General features: G+C 35.2%; 1 protein-coding gene across 6 annotated transcripts in view; it reads right to left on the bottom strand.

The window, feature by feature from the left end:
- Window positions 1–5888: 5888 nt before the first annotated feature.
- Window positions 5889–23661, bottom strand: part of LOC118201541 (uncharacterized) — a 77945-nt gene continuing 60172 nt past the window's right edge. For all 6 annotated transcript variants that reach the window (XM_085807166.1, XM_085807165.1, XM_035373654.2 and 3 more), the window contains 2 exons: window positions 17457–17589; window positions 5889–6230 (listed from right to left, as the gene is read on the bottom strand). In XM_085807166.1, coding sequence (XP_085663292.1) covers window positions 6012–6230; window positions 17457–17589 — 352 coding nt within the window. In that variant the 3' untranslated portion in view covers window positions 5889–6011. The remainder of the gene's footprint in view (window positions 6231–17456; window positions 17590–23661) is intronic.

Raw genomic sequence — 23661 nt, 5'->3', positions numbered from 1 at the left:
ATGTTGTCAAAGGTAGTGTATCTGATGGATAATATAGTGAAATGAAGAAACTTACACCTCCACTGGCACGCTCACCTGCAAGAATATATTCCCTGGCATATATTCTTGCAGAATATATTCCCTGGCATATATTCCCTGCCATATATTCTATATGCCAGATATATATAGAATATATTCCCTGGCATATATTCTTTCCCAATACCTGCAAGAATATTGTTCCGTTTCAGGTTTGTTTCTTGCACGGCTAAGCACACAGGGGAATGAGCATTGATCATATCCATGACGTTAACCAGGTTTTGATGGAATCCGCGACAGTTTCATGAGACGAACTGGGCCATAATGCTTAATATTTGTTCTTTCTGTGCTATTTTTAAATTTTGCTCAGATACAGATGTTTGAAAACTTCTAACCCCTCCTCTACTTTCATACTGTCTGAATCTGTAGATTCACACACCATGTCATCAAATGAGCTATTGCTAGGGCTTCTATATCTGTTAACTGTTTTTGAGAGATATTTTTCGGTTTGCTTTGAATTAGTATTTCTTTCTCTTTTTTTGCATCACATGAGTTGATTTTCCATTTTTCTTGCTGCTTATAATCTGATGGGTTTTAGTCGGTAAAGTTTCGGTACTAGTTGAAGTTTTGATTGCAATTGTATGACCTGATTTAACAGCACTAGCAAAGAGATATTCGAAGCTGTGCGCTTTGAACTAGCTTACTGACTTCAGCATACGAGATGTTCCTAGTAACTTTCGCAGTCTGTACTTCATTTACTGATTTCCAATTTGGGCATGAGTGCGAAAACTCTATATGTCACCCTTGCAATTGGTATATAGTGGCGCAGAGGAGCAGTTTTTCACTATCGTGGCCAACCACTAAACATAGCGCACATGTCAGGTTTGCACAGCAAGAGATCTTAAAATGACCAAATCGCTGGTACCAGAAACATCGCATCGGGTTTGGAATATAAGGTCTTTCGCGACAATTAAGATATCCAGCCTTAATATTCTTAGGTAAATCAGATGAGTTGAAGGTCAGTATCACGTATTTTATTTTGAACAACTGACGCATCTTGATTGCATCTTTACGCATCTTGATTTGCCTAGTCGCACAGATGTTTCTGTTTGGCTAGCTCAGAAAGGAATTCTTAAAAAACAAACAGAATGTCGATTTCCGAGATTACGTCTCGACAAAAGTTCAGCATTTTACGCGCTGAAACATTTACGTTACTTTGCCCAAGTTTAGATATTTGTAGTAAAGAAGCAGAGTAGGTGGCCGAAATCGTATCAACAAGCAAATCTCCAGAACGCGGAAGCTTTACCTTTCTTGACTCACCAATACATGTATGAATATGTTTGTTTATGAGAACAGGATATATCTTTTCTAATTAACCAGATGGGCTAGGTATAATAAGGAAAAGTGGACAATTACTGGATTCGCTGGCATTTCCAGTGTGCGTATTCGCTTTGCAGTTCTTATTTCGTCATATTCAGTATTTGTGTTTGGGACATTTGTGTCTGGTTTCTTATCATGACGATTATGTAAATTTTGAAAAGCCATATTTGAAATAAATAAAATTCAGGTCTAACCGCCATGCTTACAACGGAGCCCAACGAGGAAAATTGATTCTAGTATTAGGGCTAGCCGGACCTATACATAAATTGAAGCCACACAGTCGGCTTTCCCTAGAGCAGGTACTTCCGAAAGCCTATCTCCAAGCTGCTGATACAAAGGTCAGGAGACTAGCCGATTGATACTAGTGACAACAACAAAGTGCCTCCCGTTTACCTGAAATAGAGGCCAAAGCAATGTGTGTGTCTCAACTACCAGAAGCCTCTTTTCCAACGACACGAGTCTCCACGCACGGCAAATTACGTGGGCAGTTTTCTCGCCACTTGAAAACTAAGGATAAGAGCTATGTAGCTTCTCAAGACCTCCGAAGAGGAAAACCATAAATGAGAAAGGAAAGTTATAGCTAAGAAGAGGAGAGCCAGAAAACAGGATGGATCAATGGGGCTCCAGGATCTTCACACCTGTCTCACGAACAAGATGATCCCCTGAAGGGCCTTGGGTACCTCCGGATAGCCACACCCGTACTCACAAAATGTGAGCCATGAGGATGGGCGTTCTTAAACTGTTTCAGCAAAAGGAGAGAGACGATACTACCCATAAAAAAGAATAATATTTATAACGGAACCTATAAGGCATCAATATACTCAGAGTGATAGAAAAGCGTAAAATTAAATGTCCAAGTTTAACTTTCAATGGTGAAAAAAAAAGAATTAACTAACTCATCAAAACAGCTCAAGTGGTTGCCCTATTGTCTGCGACTAAGATAATTTATTTACACCATTAACGTAAGAAAATTTTATATTTTGTTTTTACACTGCTGAAGCACAATTTAATTTAGTTTTACAATGATTACCTGAAGATGAGCACTTTTGTTAGTTTCAACAGAATGGAGCAATTTTCTATAGGTCTAATTAGGCAATTTTCATTTCTCACAGGCAATTTTGTTGACTGTCTCATTTTGAAAGGGATCTAGCCCCTACGTTTTCTTGTTTTCTCACCCCGAATTTAATTCTAAGGGGTGACCTAAATATGATGCTTATGTCAACAAACTACATTCTATGAACTCAAAGCAAAAATTAAGCATGATTTTTTTTAAAAAGGGGGGGGGGGGCACTAGTGCAAAGAGAAAGGTGGCAGCAAATTTGGGAAAACGCTTTCGTGCATGTATTCGAAGAAAAAGGTGACATTTTGAACACTGAGCCTGTCGATGTTCAAAGTTTTGTCATTTTTATTTCTCACCATAACCATTTCAATTTAGTTCATGCTCATAGTTTGATTAATTTTAATATTTTTGTAACATTTTGCATAGATTGAGTGACTTTTTCCCCCTTGTATATAAATATGCATATATATAAATTTACACACATACACACACGCGCGCACAGCAAGTATCACAGATTTATGTCTATTAGAGCCAACTTCAAAGGTTCAAGCAGTGTCACCTTAATTATGGTTCTTATGTAGAAGATTTATTTTTATTAATGCTGTATTTATATAATGGTCAAAGTGAGTATCTTACACCAAGAAGAGAACATTTAGTCAATTATCGTACATCAAACACAAAAAAATGTTTCTGTCGTTATATGACATCTTTCTTTCCTATTACTGAAATTCGTATACATGCATACAAAAGATACTTAATATACTAAATACTGATTATAAGTCAAATTCTTATTCTTTTATTGAAATTGACTAATACTCTATATTTGTCGAGATTATTATTAAAATTTTCTGAATAATAAGTTGGTGAAAATTATCGATCAAAAGACAGCAGAGCTCGAGGCAGCATCTTACTGGTTGAACATAATCATGTTTTTTTTTTAAAAGATCTTGCAGAAGGTTAGTAGTTCTAGATGTCTCGATTAGGTTAATTTATTGAATAAAATAATACAATATAATCCAAGATTTTGACACAGATCTCAAAATACTGAATTGAAGAGCAAAGGCTATTCTTACGAAATGCCCAGCTGCGGTAAGATAGCTTCCATTCAAAGAGGGTTTAGGGTTGCCAGAAAGTAGCAAGGAAAGGCAAGTTTGCCATATTTGTTTCGAAATCGTCCATTTGGTGACAAAATTGGCAATATGACGGAGCGAGAACATTCTAGAACGAATTCTTATCGGTTTTTCATGAATCTGCTCGAAGACAGGCCAAAAGCTATATATGCCCTTCCTGTACGCAGAGTAGACTATGTTGAGTGCAGAGACTAGTTTGAAAGCGACCGAACCGAGTCAGGAGATGTACACTGCGCAAATGGGACAGTTCTGTATCTTCCATTCTACTGTGCCAAATGACGGAATTCAAATTGCGTTTTTCATGTCTCGAAAGCGCGACTTAGGATATATATTAGATTTGTATATGGCATTGTTCTAACATAGGTATTATGACACAAAATCGGACTTTTTCTGAAATAACATACCATTTTTTTTTTCCATATTTCGATTCTACGACTCAAATTATGCGTAAGTATGAAATTTTGTAAATTTTGTTGAGAAATTGATGGAGAAATTTAAAACTTTTTCTTGGCGCAATTTTTTCAGTTTGCGCCAAGAATAATCACTTGGCAAAGTTCTTAATTTACAGCAACCTATTTTCCGTTCCCTCTTTTTTTTTTTTTTTTTTTTTTTTTTTTTTTTTTTTTTTTTATGTACATGAGCGGAAAAATAGCCAACGTTCATACTTTCAAATAATTTTGACATAGTGCGTAAATCACATTTGGCGTTATTATCGCTTATAATAAAAAGCTATGTTTCAAAACGCGCCAGTATGTAAACTCACGTATATCTTAGGAAAGTTTCAATAAAAAACTCTAATTTTTTGTAGGTATGCTTAGAAATACATCTACTTTAAGATGATGGTAAAATTTTATAGATTATAATTCAAATTTGTTTTCGAAAAATTTATAAAAAATATTTTAAAATACAAATTTAAAAAATAAATCATAAATAATGTGCAAATTGTATTTGGATTAAGCCTAAATTTCAAATTCTGGAAGAAGGAATCAAGTAAGTTTAATAATAAAAAAAGAGATATTAATAAATATAGACCAAATTCAATTAACATTTATAGGAGAAAAAATTTTGAGAACTCATTTTTAAAAAAAACTACTCGTGCGATTTTTACAAAACTTGGCAGTTTAGTATAATTTGAGTCCTTTAGATTGGAGTCGAAATAAGGGAAAAAAATGGCATGTAATTTCAGAAAAAGTCCGATTTTGTGTCAAAATACCAATATTATAACAATGCTATATATAAATCTAATACATATCCTAAGTCGCGCTTTTGAGACATGAAAAACGCAAGTTGAATTTCGTCAATCGGCCCAGTAGAACGGGAGATATAAAACTGTCCTTTTTTTGTTTTGTTTTTGCGCAGTGTACTTTAGTGCTTTACTGTAAAGCTTTCTTCACCGTTGTAGCCTGAAGGCTGTGTTTCTGATTATTTCAGCATGTTTATCGGAGTTTTTCGACGACTGTAAACATGTCTTTGGAACTATCTTGAGTAATACTGGCGAACAAATTGTGTCTCCATTCGTCATCAAGTGTTGTCATCAGTCACTCCAAATTCCCTAACCGGTAGAACGCAACACTATCTAGCTTTGTGGGGGGAGGGGGTGAATAGGTTATTTGAATATGGCAAAGCACATAAGGGCTATCTGCAGAAAGGGGAGGAATAACTTTCTGATTAAAACTGGCTCGTATTCGTTACACATGGGAAAAACCAAGGAAACCAACCATGCAACCAGCACGGTCTCCTGGGTTCGAAGCTAGGACGAGCTGCTAGTATTCAGCAGTCTTTAACCACAATACCACTGGTGGGGCGCTTTATTAGAAGGGATGCTTTCGTAGAGGGCTTTCGAAGAGGAACCGCTGCATGTTTTCATTACACACGGGAAAATTCTTCAACAGGCGTAACCGCCAGAAACAGATGCTAGCAAGAGCTATATGCGTTTCTCGGTTTAAGACTTTCGGCCATTAGTCCTCTTCCATTAAAATGATTTTAAGTTTATTCAGTATTATTTATCTTTAATCTATTGAACATCATTTGAATGTCATAAGGGAAACTGATGCTTTTTATCAAAATGACATTAATATGATCTATTCTCGAATGTTCCAGATAGCACTGAATAAAATAAGATAATATTATTTATGAACTATGATAAAGTGATTAAAAATTGTTCAGCTAAGCTCCTCCGTATTTCTCATTTATTAATGCAATATTCTTTGTGTCATCATTTTGAAATCCTTTAATCATGCTCATAATTTTCTTCCACTAGTGAGTTCGGAAACACAATTTAATTGGAAACATACCACACTGAGTTTGCGCTTTGGATACACACAAAATAAATTGTATGTAATACATTTATTACTTATCATCACAGAATAGACACAATCTAAAAATAAAATTCTACACAAATAATAAATTTCTATTAAAATATGGCACTAATCTTCAGGAAACCAGTCTTCATCTCTGTTTTCAGTTACTGTCGTATTTAGGTCATCGGGTAAACTGTAACTGACTTGAGAATTGTACCCGTGCTGGCACTGACAGTTGCTAAAAAATCCTTCACTTGTTCGTGTTATCCAATTTCTTCCTTTATGATGACGTGGCATCCTCGCACGTTCACTAATGTGATATAAAGCTTTTCTATTGTCCACCATCTGTTATCATATAAAAACATTTAGATGAAATAGATTATTTAAGATTCTGCAACAATAATTTGAAAAGAATACACAAAAAATATAAATTTTGGGATACTGTTTTATGCATTATGCATCAGCACTTACAATTTATACTCATTCTAAAAATAAAATACAAAGTTTTGACTCTCATGCAGTAAAAATATAGAGAGACATTTAAATTTTGAATTCCTATTTCCTGAAAATTCATTTGTTGTAAATAAATATTAGAGCGGAACCTTCCAAATTTTATGTTACTGAGAATCAAACATAATTTTAGGAAACGATTTCTGATGTTAATAAATTAAGCGATGAGAACTGATGTTCGCAAAAAGATTAAAAGAGAGGTTGCCGCAAAAAGATTTGATCAATGCTTTTATTATCAAAAAGGAGGTCTTATTTAGAGAATCTTTTGGGAATCATATTCCGCCGCCTTAGATTGGAAAGTGGTTGTTGATTCTGACTACCCCTACCGAAGTCCGGGTTAAAATCTCGGAGAAGGTATAGATGTACACTGCTCATCAAAATTAAAGTATAATAACAAAATATGTTTACTAAGTTAATGTTGCAATCAGTGTCCAATGCTGTAATTATTTATGTTAATTAAATACAATCAAACACAAAATTGAACTTTAGTGCACACGTTAGAGCCAAAAATATGCAAATTTGGTGCTTTACGTTGCGCGCACAAAGAACGCATGCTGGAATTCCAGTCTATAGTGCTGTTTAAAGTGAATGTAGTTTCTGAGAGTGATCAGTGTTCAGTAGTTATGGCTCAAAGGCATCATTTAAGTGAAGGTCAAAAGTGGCGAATAATTGGTGGAATCGAGGGAGGTCAAATACAAATGAAGGTCGCAAAAGGTTTGAATATCCATGAAGAGTCTGGAGCCGCTTTTTAAGCAATGAATCAGTTGATAGACATCCTGGTCAAGGGCGACCAAGAGCAACAACTGCATCAGAAGAAGTTTTCTATCGTTGTCGGCTCGAAGAAACCTCGAAGCGGCTGCAAGAGAATTGGTTTTAGAATTTCAGGCTGGCACAGGATCTTGAATTAGTAGTTTCACTGCTTCACAAAGGTTTAACGAGGTTGGACTGTATGCGGGAAAACCGATAGTTTGTGTCTCACTCCAGCTTCCAGAAGGACCCGTTTAAACTGGTGCTGTCGTCATGTTCAATGAAGCCAAGACGACTGAGCTCGAGTATTGTTTATTGATGAGCCCAGATATAATCCGAACATAGATTCTAAAAGTGTTTCATATAAAGAGAGGACGGCACACGCGACTTACCGTCCCTTGTCTGTGAAATATCCCGTTTCCACGACGGCGGTTTAATAGTTTGGGGAAGAATCATGACAAATGGCCGCACCGACATCATATCATTCAAGGAGATTCTGTAACCACTTCATATATGTGTGTGTGTGTGATTATGGCAAAGCCTCGAGGGCTATCTGCCTAAGGGGAGGGATGCCTTCGTGGAGGACTTTCTAAGGGAAACTGGCTCGTATACACGTTACAGATGGGGAAAACCACGAAAACGCCCATGCAGCCAGCCCGTCCGCGGGATTCGAACCTCGGACCGAACTACCAGTGTTCAGCGACTTTACCGCTCGGCCGCTGGTGGGCCCACTTCATATATATGGACGAAGTATTGGAAGCCCACGTTAGATCGTTTAAGCGTGCCGTTGGCCCAGATCATGGAGGTAGGAAAGGGAGGAGGGGCCATTCCGCTTTGGAAGTGAAGCACTGCTTTGAAGCTTGGGTCACCAGACGGGGTGTTCTTTGTTTACATTCAGAAGCTCGCTTGACAAGATTCTGATAGTATTTCGACACACGACAGTTCCATAGAAATCGAAAAAGGGACACTCTCGCATAAAAGAAACATTCATAGTGTGATGGATAATAGCAATTTGTATAGTTTACTGACATTTACGCAAAAATCACATCTTGGTTGTTTTTCGACAGCGATTTCGACAGCGATTTTGATTATGAATTTGTTTTATAAAATTCTAAGCTGTTGCACTACAGAAATATAGATTTTAAGAAAATTGCTAAAAGAGATTTGCCAAAATTTATTTTCTAGAAGATTTGAAAAGTTTGAAACTTGATGGCTAAATGTAAATAGAAAATTATGTATGTTAAAATATTTCTAATTAGGCACATAGGTCAGATTAAGTTTTTATTAAATAGAGTAACGCATGCAAGGGCTATCTGCCTAAAGAGAGAGATGCCATCATGGAGGAATTTTGAAGAAAAACTGACCTTTGAGTGGGTATTAAAAATAATACTTATAATTTTCCTTCAAATTATATTCATATATATTTTTTATGTAAAACTTTCGGGTGTATGCTAAATTAGTGTAAATTACTTTACACGAAAAATATAGTGAATGCACAGAAATTAAAGATTTGCACATGCCGGAAATGATAAATAGGAAATATGTATGGATATTTATGCATGTGCTTGCAAAAAGCATGTATCTGCCTTTGACAAAATACTTAAATATTCATTAAATTATTTATAAATGTATTTGAAATGAAGAATTTATTCACTTATAAACAACTGTGAAAGTACTGTGAAGAAATCTAATGATTAAATGTATCTAATTTATAATGATTATAAATGTTATCTAAATATATAATAACCTTAATATTGAATTGTAAACATAAATTGAAATCCTGTTGACAAATACGTTATAAAACTATTTAAGCAAGAATTGTTCGTATTGGAAAGCAATCTGTTAAAAGGTATTGTAAAGCAAATGCTATGAGATGCGCACTTAAGAACGTAATAAAGAGTTTTGGAATATGTATTGTTGAAATGAAGGGTAAAAAAAAATCTGATAAGTATAATTAAAAGAATTATTCGCTTTACATTTTATAATAACTCAGTTACAAGTTTTAAATAATACTTAAAAAAAAAAAAACAACTTATTTTATTCCCTTTCAGAAATGTTCAGAGAAAGTCAAATACTATTTAATACCTATTTAATTATTAGGAATTAGCGAAATACTTATTTAAAGTATTTCGCTAATTCCTAATAATTTTCTAATTTAAAATGAACCGAATAGAGCATTAATTATAAATTGACTTACATTTTTCGATTTAAAAGAAGCCAAAAAATCATGTCATATTTAAGAAAGTATTTTAGGAAGAAGCTCTATAAATAGAAAAGAAATAATGCATAATTTTAATATTAATAATACAATAAACTTTGATCTTAATTTTTGTACCTTAACCGAATAAAATCGAATTACCTTCATTTTTTTTTCTAATGTAATTAACGAAAACTTGTGAAAATATTTCATTCAAATTAAGAGATTCCATTCTGAGAAAACTGTCCTGTGAAAAGTATAGCATTTAATTCCGTTCAGAATGAAATGTTGTTTAAAAATATGTTGTTTTCACATACTTAGGACTCTGAAGTGTTGTAGAAAAAGAAAATATATACATTTATATGTATATTTGCGACGTAATTACAAAATATTTACACCCGAACGCGTCAAATCCCATAGAACTCAATGGTAAATGACCCAATGTTTTGGTCACCACGTAGGGATCGCCGGTGCTTCAGAGCAGGGTACGGAGAAACTTGTTTAGGCGACTCCATCTTACTTCCTACCTCCATGGCCCAGATGTTTTGCTAATGGATGACAATACTCGACTCCGTCGAGCATATGTGGTGCCAAATTAGTTGCAGACAGAAGATATCACTCGAATGGATCGGCCACTTTACTCATCCGACTTGAACCCGATTGAGTATGTGTGGAATGCCTTAGGGCACCGAATTTCAGCACGCCAAATTCGTTCCCGAACCCTACAGGTGCAGAAAAGTTTCAGTTTTAGAAGAATGGCATGCAGCTCCACAAGACTTGATCAACACTTTTGGGAAGTCTATGAAATCAAGATGTGAGGAATGCATATCTGTCCGAGGTAACCATACACCATATTAAAGAAAACTCAAGAGGTGACTTAATTTTCCCCTCATTTTCCAGTTTCTGTAAATTTGGTTTAAATTTCAATATTTTGCGAATAATCAACTGCCAAACATTGTAATTTATGTTGACGAATGTTTTTGTACAAATTTTTATAAATAATTTTTCATGAGGCATCAGTTGCGTTTTATTTCTGTCATTATTCTTTGATTTTGATGATCAGTATAAACTGTCTGCCCCTTTATAGGAGACAACAGTGAACTACATATTAGGTGCCTTCATAATAAAGTGACCACCGCTTCTGGCCTTAGCACTGGCCAGCGCCTATAATGGCTAGTGCCCGCCATTGGGAGGAAAAAAAAGGGTTCGTATTCCAGAAAACAGTGACAAGGTGGTATTGGTAGGCAGCTGATTCATAACATTATTTGCATAAATTAAAAATAAAAAAAATATTGTTCAATGAATTTTTTTTTGTGTCAGTGTAAGATTATGAACCTAAAGTAATAAAGCCGCATATGAATATTAAAAATGTATAATTTATTTGTTAAAAAATTCTTTCACTTTACCGAATGTAACAAAAGTATTAATGAAAGTGTACTAAGTGCAAATAAATCACAAAGGAATATCACTGAGTAATAAACAGAAAAAAAAATCAAGCTAAAATTATTCCAAATCAGTATTTTTTAACCAAGCCTTCGAGCATATGATAAGAATTACTTTCTCACATTGAAAGGTCTAAAAAATATCAAACTTTGAAATTAAAAGACTAGGTCAATTTTTCCCGTACGGATTTCAAATAGTTATGTTTTACTATTTAAAATGTATATAAACTGTTATTAAACATTATTATATGTACCGAGGGACTTAAAAAAAAGCAAGATTTCGTAATTTTTATAAAAATGAACAAGCTGTATAATTGGAAGCACAATGTTGATGAAATGCTGTTAAAAGGTGTACATACATGATACAATAAAAGACACAATAAAACTTAAAAATTCAAGAAAATACTTATGTTCTAATGAGGTTATATGATAAACGAGATGAAATTAAATCATCATAGAAACAAAATCTGTTTATATGAGCTTTGTTCTTCCCTTCTATTAGATGAGCAGAGAAAGAGGGAAATAGCTACGTCTTTTAAATAATCGAGAAAGATAATTTACATAATATTTTGTTAAGTGCACCACCTTCCAAAAGTTAAATATGCAATGTAAATTCTGATCTCGTAAATGTGCCCTTGAGTTTCAGTAGAAGGTTGTAAAGAGAATATTCAAATATCATATGATACGGCCAGTTAGGATTTACTATCCACAAATGAACAAATTAAACATTGATTGAAGACGATACCTGTTTCAAGTATTTGAGTTTATTGCTTCAACTGCTGATAAAAAATTTTCGAAAGAAATTGCTTGTTATTTTTCAATTAACTAATATCAGTACCTAATACACATTGGGTGATTCTCAACGCTGGCGTTCTCCATTATCTAAGATGTACCTCACCTTTTGATGATTAGTATATGATTTTAACAGGTGAGCGATAGATCCTGTCAACTTTGAGAGCAACGGTCAGTACCACAGTTGGCACTGAGATTCATTATCCCAGCAACTACTGAGATTTAATAATTGTAATTCACGAACTATTTATAGTGTTTTGAAATATATCTTTCTGACGCAGATATTAAAAAGGAGAATTTGCCATATTATTCCAATCTTTTGCATCGTGAGAAGTCTCAGTTCCACAGATTTTAGTTTGCGAAAGTGTACTTATTTATTTTGTTTTTTTCGACATTGTTTCAGGTATTATATTTCTGGGAATAAAAGACAAATTTTGCAGATACTTCAATTTTTCATTTTTGATTTGCTGTGACACCTGCACTTTAAATTTCTTTAGGTGGCAGCATTTGCTAAGAGTCAAATTCGTTTTCATAAAACGTAAAGCTGAGTAAGTATAAACTCTGTTAATTTTTAAATCATCTTCAATTAATTTTTGTGACTGTTTTTAACATCTTAAATCAGATGTTATTATTTTCTTTTTCTATAAATTCATTCTATTTCATACATTTCGTGAACTGACGAAACAGATATATAACCACACTCTAGTGCTTTGTAACACACTCTAGGTGCAAGCAATCCCTTAGAAGAAAATATTCATCTTCAACTTGAACAATTAAGGCTTTCCGTTATCGAATAAGTTTACAAGCTAATATGTTGCATTAATTTATAATGTAATAATATAAAAGTTAGTTCCCTCTTCTTCCCCACCAACATTTGTCATCTTTTTCTCGAATTTCTGGAATAAGCTCTCAGCCTAATAGGCTTACGACAGCTTAATTTTTTTCGGATGCAAACAAGAATCCAAATATCAAAATGAAACTATAACTATCTGTAATTTCATTTTATTACTAAAGAATATTATTTATTTTTGATCTTTATACTGACATATATTACTTTTAATTAAAGCATTCTAGCTCTTTTGATTAAAAATACTGCTTAAATTTTAATAATATTATTCTGGCCTTTGATATTTAGTACAGTAAAAAGCATTTTGTACGAAGCATCATGAAAATTTGTTAAATGATATTTTACCTATCATTATGATTTGGGTTTTAATAGAAAATATTTTTGCTGTAAAAGTCTGTTCATGTGTAGAAATTGTAAATTTGGGAGTTTCTGCAGAATTTATTTTCAGATAATTTTATTCTATTTCTATTTCTTTTCCTTTTCTTTTCTGTTTGCTTTTTTCCTCTTTTTAAACTTTTCATTCTTTATATCGCTCTATCGTTTTCCAACAGTGAACTTTGTTCCAGTGCAGAATGTTTAGCGAATTTAATGAGACGTTCTAGTGGTTGGTATTCTGCTACTTTGGATCTCATTCAAGTCACAGATATGAGTTCTTCACCACATATATATTTTTTTTATTTCCAATGGCTTGGAAAATGTTAAAAAGAACTAAAATCTTCCAAACAGAACAATAGAACCGAAGTCATTGCCTAAGGCTCTTGCCTCCCAGTATCTCGACCTCTTCGTAGGACCACGAAGAGCCCCACATCGAAGCAGGTTGTTCCTGTCCATTTCTTCTCCAGAATTACAAAAGTGGACAAATAAGATCATTTGAAATGCCTGTGCAGTGCAAGTCTTCACCAAATAGGGATATTTGTTCTTCATTTGTAGTAAATGAATCCAACAACGCTCTCAATAGTGCGTGCCCTCAGCAAGATCTTAGTTAATAGAACTTTGTGTGCCCCAAATTGACAAAACTTGATTAGTACTCTACATGAGATTATCGTGAATTTGGATATCATTTCTAATGGAATTAGATTTTATTCAAGCACACTTGGGTACTAATCAGCTGAAATGGAGAATACTTTAAACATGATGTGAGCTCGGACGTGAAGGCTAACACACATTTCCATGCCATGTGCTTCACGGCTAGGCTTAAGGATGATAAACCAGGATTACACAAGATAAGTGCAAGCTTCTTACACAACATCCTTGAAGACAGTTGTACTGAACGATTCTGGTCTTAGTAAAATGTCTAATTATATTGTCACCAAAGGCAAAAACTCTAGTAAATTTTTAAATTGGTGCTAGAAATATTCTTGTGAGTATGGGGAATGATTGTTTTGTTTATCCTAAAACTCCTGCGCATCCGGCCAAACTGCTTAAAGCTTTGTAGTGATGTCCCAATAGTTAACAAATTTGATAAAAGTGATTTACAATGATGAAATGGATACTGAAATCCAAGTTTTGCTTACACAGGTACTGGAGCCCCCCAAAAAACAACAATGGTTAGACAAACTGTCATTTTTCTCTGAACTTCTGGAAAATTTCCAAAAATTATGCCAACATTGATATTTAGGAAAGAGTGAATAAAGAAGTTCCAAAGATCCCTCCCATAGATGAGACAGGGCATGGCTGTATTGCCAACTATCTCAACTCTACGGGGATACAGACCTATGTCATGTCTAAGCATCATGAAAACTCTATAAAATTAGCTAGGAAGGGATTGCCTTCTTCGCCCAAATGATGACATAAGACACCATGACTAAAAAAGGCCTTCGATTTCTTCAAAATTTATAATATGTGCAAAGCGAAAACGAGAGTGCCCATGCCTGTCTTTCAAATCCAACCCGCAAACGCCCCATATGTTAGCAAAATGTATGAAATATAGGCCTGCAGTTCACCATTGTAGTCATTATTGTTCATGGCATATTTAATACGCCCACAGCATTCATCAAGATATTTAATGAGATACCATATGCAATAAAAAGTGATCTTTATTTCCGGATTTCAAACGTTTATCCTTCCACAAACGGGACTCTGCAATTCTTCTAATTTCTCTTTAGGGTTGTGGTATTCACAGGCAACAACGCGGGAGGAGAGGCCTGCTCCACCATTGGTTCCATATCTCATCACCATAGACATTATTGATTTACTCCATTTTAAAATATCAGTCATCCCATACATCCCATACGTGCTGTGGTCAATGCTCCCAGGTATGTCAAATGCTTTGGGGCACAAAAAAGTTTGTATTGTTACCAGGGCAAACATGTAACTAAAATTAGTACTATGATTGGGGGTAACATATTGCTAAATGTAGATGTTGTTCCAAACCAGGACCAAACAGGCTACAAGACCAATCCCAGACTATCAAGGCTCGAAAATCTCATCTCAGCAACTCTCGAGGTACAATACCTTCGACTAATTCTACCAACAACTCAAAAACCTGTTTTAGATTGTAGAGACATTAGGTTATTTCGGAAGCAGGCACGATGTGAAAATGAGCAACACCTTCGCCGGGAATCGAACCACAGATCTCTGCAATACGCGCCCAGCGTGCAGACCACCACACCACGAAGGCTCTCAAAGGCGGGAGAAATACTTTATATATTCTTCCTTTTAAAGGGCGACTGGAGTTTTTAGGGGACCCAATCGCCAATCTGCTAATCCTGGGTGTGGAGAATGATAATCCACCACCTTTTTAGTTCGGGCGCCACTGTAGAAACATTAGGTATTTTGGAAGCTGGCAAGATGAAAAATGAGCAACGCCTTCACCAGGAATCGAACCACGGACTTGTGGAATTCGCACTCAACGTGCAGACTTCACCACAAAGGCATGCTAGGAAGGCGGGAGAAATACCTTATAAGATATACAAATACTCACCTATATAACAATTAAAGAGTTAAAATAATTCTTTCATGCTATATCTCTGTTCGGTATAACAGCCCGTATGCCGGAAATTCAGGCTACGGCAAACGCTGTTATTTATTATTTATTGCGTTTTTCATTTATTGATAAACCGTTTATACTGTTTTCTGTAATCGAAGATATAGTCAGTTCTGAAAATTATGTAATCGTTCAGATTCTTTGTGCTCTGTTACCTGGAATACAAATGGTTGTCACGAAATGAAATAAACTTCGTGACTTTGTGAATGAATACAACCCTGGTATATTTTTCCTACAAGAGCACAAGCTCAATCAGGGACAAAAATCAGTATTTTCAATTAAAAAAAACTATCATTCCTACTTATTATAAACTCCTACTTCCTTAGGTAGAAAATTCGTCTTTAGCAACACGAATGTTAACTTTTCGTAGCGGACGTTTTTAACCGTGTACCGAAGGGGTGATTTCTCGAACCCAAATTATTCAACATTTACGTGAAGAACATTTCCGCAGTTACCCAAAACTACTTTTGTACTTTATGCCGAAAACGCAGCGATCCTCTTACAAAATGTTTTCTTCGAATTATCTATCTCGGTGTGATTTCGACCAGCAACTACCATTGATTCCCCACATACATTCTATGATTCAGAAGTTTCAGATACGCAAAGCAAAATTCTGGTCCTAATTGCTCAAAACAGCGTTCTGTCTGTAGATTTTAAGTTACTCATTTACAAAACCGTATGAGACCCATGCCCTTCTATGTTGTCTTTTCTAAGCTCATTCCTGTAGGCCGAAAAAAAAAAAAAAAAAAAAAAAAAAAGAAAAAAAAAAAAAAGCCTGTGCTAAGTCCTAAACAGTCCAGAAAAAGTAGAATCAACTAGGAACTTAAATTGATACAATTTCGTTCTTAGGTATTATATTCACTTGAGGTTCAATTTTCATGTAAACCTGAGCAATAATAATAATAGCATAATACTCATCTATAATTATGACTATAATGCTCCTGCTAATAATAAACATCTCGTGACCCTCTTTAACCCTTAGAAAACCGAAACCTTCTCTAACCTGCATGCTTAAAATACCGAAACGCCCGAAATGCCTTTCGAGATTCACAGCAATTTCCTCCCCTCCCCGTCCATTAACGCACAAAGAAGTGTAAAGATTTCAAATGTCACGAGCAGCCTAAAGATAAGAAACCACAAATAAATCCTTTTAGAACAAGGTCTGCAAGAAATTGATGACAATTCATTTGGGGAAACTGCACCCGCTATAGCATACCTTAGGAGAAGGGAAGAGAACAACACCGTAATCTCGGTTGTGTTCGTTTGGATGAAAGACCGTCTCGGGTGTTGTGGCTTTCAAAGGGTTAAAAGACAAATACTGTAACCGCATTGTCTGCCTGTGTCAACATTCACTTCTGTTAATAAGTATTCATGCAAATTTTATTTATATATAATTATTATTTTGCTTGCAGTTAGTTAGTATTTAGTTGTAGTATTTCCTTATATTTTGTCTTTTGTACATGATTGTGTATTTGTTAACTAATTTGATCATAAATGCAAATACATATTTTATGTACTTTCATGTACTACTGATTTCACGAAATTTTTGAACTGAACTCTGTATGAACTTTGCAAAAAATTTTGTGTAATTTTCTCTCTGTAAAAAAATTTCGTAATTTTTTCCCTGCAAACTGACAGCTCAAACAGCTAGCGAAAATCATAGACCAAAATTATATTTTTCAACGTTTTTTCCACAAGTTACTCCTGAACAATGTAATAGTTCGAAATTTTCTATGAGCTTCGATCGTGGTTTGACATCATGTACGAGTGCTCCGGTGTCTACGCCAGTATACCGTCTAGATTCACTCTAATTTACTGCTTCTTATTCATACAGATACGTTTGTCTTACCTGCGTTTGTAGTGTTGCCCAAATCCCAGTATTCCTCATATTATTATATTTAAACCTTGATCGTGATCTTTTATGTGATGCAAAATCAATAAAGCTACGTAATAATCAACAAGCTTTTCAACATATCCAATCTATATGGTAAAAGAATACAGAATAAGTAACAAACATATTCATAATGTGGAGCATAATTGCGGTACTTACTGTAGTTTTGTACGTTGAAGGTGGGCCACATGTTACCAATTTGTACTTCATTTCGCTTAAATTTAGATTTTTCTTCTTAGCCAATAATTCTAGAAATTTCTCATAGGATTGAATATTCAGAGACTTTTTAAATCTGAAATTGAAATTTATTTTATCAAAAGTTCCATTTAAAAAGTTTTATGCATATATTCCATATGTAACTAGCTATACAAATGTATGTGCGTATATATATATACATATTTATTTAAATATAGTGTCACAAAATGTTTTTTAAAACAAAAATATCCCAAAATTATTTTCGCGTAAAATGCTGCTGAAAGGCTAATCAATTATAGACAGTATACATATTATGCACAGAGAGAAAAGAGAAAAGTTATTTTAAATGTTATTAGATTTTTAAATGAACTTTCCAAGGACAAATACCAAAGTTGTGATTATTTATGATTATTTCTGGAGAGATAGCGAATGATATAAGATTTCATGTAATTGTTTGTGACTTCTGATTTATAAATTAAGTATATTTAGGATTTGATTATTAAATATTAGTTTATAGTTTGTATGGATTTATTTAGTTTTACTAAGAGTTAATTTTTAGTTAAGGAACTTGTAGAGTTGCGCGCCTCCAACCTGCACGCAACAAAGTGGTGACTGCTGAAACTGGAATTTAGACAGAGTCTTGCTAAGGGTTTAAGTCCCTTTTTATTCAACTTAAGAAATTACAATTGCGTGCTCTTGATGCTCACAAACTACGCCGACCCGGCGGTTAAAATAAAAATAAGAACCTGAAAAAAAATAATAACAAGATTCTAACTACGATGCTCTCTAAACGTAACTGACCTCACCGCGTGCTACAATACCGCTGATAATTCAGCAAACGTTGAATATCACGTTGAACGATTAACAATTCTCCGAGGCAAGCACACAGGCCGAAACGCGGGGTTCTTCAATTTCTGGCTAACTACCTCCGCGCTCGTGAAGTAAGAACAGCACACCTCGAACTCGTTTCCATTCTATTTAACTCAGAATACTTCCGCTGATAATTTATTTGTCTTGAACAGCAGGTAACAATCTTGGTAAGATTATTTCAATAATCTCCGCGTCGGGTTTCTTCCCACACAGCATATCCGTCAGCTTAATTTTTCGCAAAATAAAGTCCGTCAACTCTTCTATATCCCGTTGATAGAAACTATATAGTTCGGCTTCTAGCCTTGCTCGATCTTTCACTATGGGGAAGGTCTTTAATAACGATTTTTTGAAATTTTTAAATGTATATATCTAGCTTCCAAATTCCCCTAATAAAAATTTGCCTATATTCTTCCACCATAGCGCGGCCTGTCTTCTTAGTGCAGATGTGGCGATGGCAACTTTTTGTCTTTCAGGCACAGGGTAGAGCTGAAAGTGATTTTCTAGGCCTTCTAGAAATATCGCCACCGAATTTTTTCCGTCGAAATTGACGTTTGGCTTGATTGACGCTCTCAAAGTCTGGACCAGGTATCCAAATCCTTCCATATGGCTTGCCATTTCTTGGTGTTGTCCCGCGGCTTCCATCCGATTTTCGGCCATTTCAGTTCGACAAGTGTTCGGGCGCCAACGTAGAGTTGCGCGCCTCCAACCTGCACGCAACAAAGTGGTGACTGCTGAAAACTGGAAATTAGACAGAGTCTTGCTAAGGGTTTAAGTCCCTTTTTATACAACTTTAGAAATTACAAATGCGTGCTCTTGACGCACAAACTCACAAACTACGCCGACCCGGCGGTAAAATAAAAATAAGAAACTAAAAAGAGATACTAACAAGTGATTAACTACGAGGCTCTCTAAACGTAAGTAACCTCACCGCGTTCTAAAATACCGCTGATAATTCAGCAAACTTCTGAATATTACGTTGAAAGACTGACAATCTGCCGAGGCAAGCACACAGGCCGAAACGCGTGGTTCTTTAATTTCTAACTAGCCACCTCCACGCTCATGAAGGAAGAAAGCACACCTTCGAACTCGTTTCCCTTCTATTTAACTCAGATTACTTCCGCTGACAATTTGAATCCTTGCGCGTTCTACTAAAATTTACATACTCTGGCATTGGCAGCTCCAGGGGAAAGTAAGGCTTGACAGGAAAGATAGTTTAAACTTAAAATAAATGTTAGTTAATATAAATATAAACCCTACATTTTCAGCTGCCAGAATTTGGAAAACTTGGAAGCAGGTCCTCACAAACGACCTGTTGTAAGGTTTCTACAATTCTGAACTAACTCTTAAGAGCCTCGTTTACACACAAAAAAAAATCTTATGTAACAAAAGGTATACTAAATTTCTGTAGATACTTATATAAATCTCTCTTCTTACAGCAACTTTTCCTGGACTTCAGCAATCAATCTTGTTCTTTTCCTTCCAGCATCTGGAAGGAATAAGTATCAGTATCTTTCTAAATACATAATAATTTACACTTTCTTGACACTGAATAAATTTCTGTTTTTAAACAATTCGTTTTCCTTAGTTACTGCTTAATTCACATTCATTCAATTATTCAAACATTAATTTAACTTTACCCTGGCTCTCCACCATGTGTGGTGTCAAACGGGAATATTCGTGTTTTAGTCTTACAACACTTCTCCTAACCACCATGATTTGTTAGAGTTCAACGACGAAATAGACACACCTTACTCGACATTCTACAACTCGATGAGCCCACTTTAACATTCTTAAAAATTCAAGTGTAGGTGGAGAACCCTACAAAACACATTCATTCTAACTTCCCCCTCATTCATCTTTAGACATGCAGGCTTTCGCTCTAAAGCATGATTTTATCTACAGTTTAATACTTAAATTCGAATTCATTGCTTTTAAGCATTTACTTTTAGCATCTAAAATTTTATGCTTCTAGACTAAATTCTACTTTTACATACCTTTCAAGTATTTACGTATATTTAAAAAATTTTAATACATATGATTTTTACAATTTACCATAAAATGAATAAGAGAAAATAAATTTTTACTTTACTCATTCTTCGCCAAGCTGGCGGTACTGAAACTAATATTCTTATTAATACAAGAATACGAAGTTATTTTTATCTTCGGCCAAATTTTGGCTTTAACATAACATAATTAGTCTTTCGATCAACAGAAAATGCTTGTTCTTAGATTTTATACTTAAAGGAAATAATACTTTTGCCTTAGCTAAATAAAGTAAAACAAAACTAAGTCTCAACCGAGACATATTGACTTTCGTCAAAACATAGAACTTCGTACTTACGGATAACATTTCGGAACAACAAAAAAAAAAAATTATAGAACATTTTAACTTATCTTTGAGTTTTCGATGATTGAAACTCCGTCATTCTTCTCTGGCAAAACTGTTCCCACGTTATAGGTTTCATGGACGTCAATCTTCTCCTTACTGACCTCCGAGTGTCGTCCACATTAGTTTTTCTTTTGCGTCCTCTGCATGCTGGCCTCTTGGCGTAGCAATCGTCGGGTTGCTGTCTTTTTCGTTTTTACCCTGGACGGCTGGTCTTGGCGTCCTCCGGTCTGGTGTCATTCTTGAATTTCTTCTGTTGGTGGTGGTCTTTTCGTTCCTCCTGCTGTCTTTTTAGTTTCCGGAACGGCGGCCTTGTTTGCCCCTGACTCTCTGGCCCTGGGAGCGTTCTCTTTGATGTATAATTTCTACTGCGATACGTTGTAAGTGGTGTTTTCCTCTTTACCAAGGTTTCTTTTCGCGGTGGCTTTGCATTCTTGTTTTTCTTAAATGCTGGAGTCTGAAAATTTTCGTTTTTTCTTTTCGTTACCGTCACCTGGATTGTAGAAGGGCTAGGTCTCTCTTCCGTTCTCTGCTTCTTGGGTGGTGGAACGGTTGTCGTTATTTCTGGACCTTCTACTTCTTTTAGGCTTGAGTCCTGCAAAAAACATTTAAGGATTTCAAAATCATTTTGATTATAGTATTTTTTCACCTGGTCGGGACTTGCTTTACGGATTTCCCCTCTCTCGTTCTTAAGGTACAATACGACTCCCTTGATTTCCTGAATTACATATTGGCCTTCAAATTTTGGAGCTAACTTTGCAGTAAAATTGTCTGGGGCACTTGATAAAGAAAATTTCCGCTTCAATACTTTATCCCCAACTTTAAAATCTGCTTCACGGCGATTTCTATCGTAATATATTTTTTTCTTATTTCTTGCCGTATCCGAGCTTTTAAGCGCCTGATCAATAAGTTTTTGCACATCTTTCTGTTTAAACTCTTGCTCTCTTTGTTGCACAAAGAATAATTTATCTAAAGGCGTAATTAACTTTCGGCCTAAAAATAATTCTGCTGGGGTTTTTCTCGTAGTATCGTGATTTGCCGTTCTTAAAGCATAAGCTAATTCATTTATGTAGCCATCCCAGCGCTTGTGATGTGTGCTAACGTAACTGCGAATTATTTTTACAATGTTTTTATTCACTCTTTCTGCTATGTTTGCCTGTGGTCTATACGGAACCATTTTGATATGGCGTATGCCAAGTCCAGTGCATATGTTTTCAAATAGTTGACTAATGAATTGTTTTCCGTTATCGCTAATGCCATTTATCGGTTCACCGTATTTTAAAATGTATCTGTGTAAGAATGCATCTGCGACTGTTTTGGCTGACGCGCGTTTAAGTGCAACAATTTCTGTCCATTTTGAAAAATGATCTACTATTACTAAAAGAAAACGATTTTTATTTAACTCGCTCTGGGGGAAGGGACCAAGAAGATCTATGCCTAAAATTTCATTCGGAAATGTAGCGCGAATGCTATTTAAGTACCCGGCCGGGCTGTAATTAATATCATTTATTAACTGACATTGATTGCAGGACCTGACATACGCAGTTACTATTTTGTATAATTGCGAGAAATATACCGCCTCGCGTACCCTTTTTAAAGTCTTTCTGACCCCTAAATGACCCGCTGTTTTCGCGTCGTGTAATTCCTTCAAAATGCTTAATCGAAGCGAGGCTGGGATGACTGGTTTGTACTCGAGATTTTCGTTTGTTGTTTTCGTATAAAATAATAAATTATCTATTATTTCATAGTTTTCTGCTCTATTTCTTATCGCATCGATATCTGTGTGCTCAAAGCTTTCGGGGTCTTTCAAATACGCATAGATATTTCCAAATTCAGGATCAGCTTTCAGTTCAGTGATAATCGTATCTCTAGAATCTAAAATTTTTGAAGTCAACACAGCGCATTTAAGTTCATTTCCTTCATCGTCCAGTTTTATACGAGAAAGTGCGTCAGCTACATTGTTTTCCTTACCCGGTTTATATTTTATTATTAGATTATATTCTTGGAGTTTTAAAGCCCATCTTATTAACCTGGGCGTTAGGTTTCTCCCCGAGTAAAGTCTACCAACAGCCGCATGATCCGAAAAGACTGTTACTGGCGCTTTGCCGAAATAAACTCGAAATTTGTGTTCAGCCATTAATACGGCTAATGTTTCTCTCTCTGTAGCTGTATAGTTCCTTTGTGTATGATTCAACGTTTTACTAAAAAATGCCAGAGGATGGCTATTTTGCATAAGAACCGACCCACCGCATAGTCCGACGCATCTGCTGCAATTTCCAGGATTTCGTCCTCCTCCGGGAATTTCAAAACAGGGGCATTGATAAGCGCTTCTTTTAATCTTTCAAATGCGGTATTTGCTTCCGCTGTCCACGTGAATTTAGTTTTCTTTCTTTTAATTACTAACAGTGGTTCAATAATATTAGCGAAATCTTTTATGAAAGACCGATAGTAAGAACATAACCCAAGGAAAGAAGAAAGTTTCTTGGCGGTGTTGGGCGGTGGGAAATTCTTGATTGCTTTTATTTTTTAATCTTGCGTTTCTATACCCTTTTGCGAAATTTTATAACCGAGATATTTAAGTTCTTTAGTTGCGAACTTGCATTTTGAGGCGTTAATTGTAAGACCGGACTCTTTTAATAATTTAAAAACTTTTTCTAGATCTTTAATATGTTGTTCCAACGTACTACTCGTTATAATTATATCATCTAGATAGATTAAAGTTGATTTTCCTAGGACAGGCTTTAGAACAATGTCCATAGCTCTCTGGAATGTTGATGGGGCCCAACACAACCCAAAGGGCATGCGTAGAAATGCATAAGTGCCCGATTTTGTTATAAAAGCGATTTTATGTGTCTTCGGGTCTCAAAGCTATTTGATAGTAGCCAGACGTAAGGTCCAAAGTAGTCATTTATC

Source organism: Stegodyphus dumicola, chromosome X1 (genome assembly GCF_044657685.1).
Source record: "Stegodyphus dumicola isolate Sdum_Otavi_A_Nest chromosome X1, ASM4465768v1".
NCBI lineage: Eukaryota > Metazoa > Arthropoda > Arachnida > Araneae > Eresidae > Stegodyphus > Stegodyphus dumicola.
The sequence above is the reverse complement of the archived record's forward strand: the minus strand, read 5'-3'. Positions and strand labels throughout refer to the sequence as shown.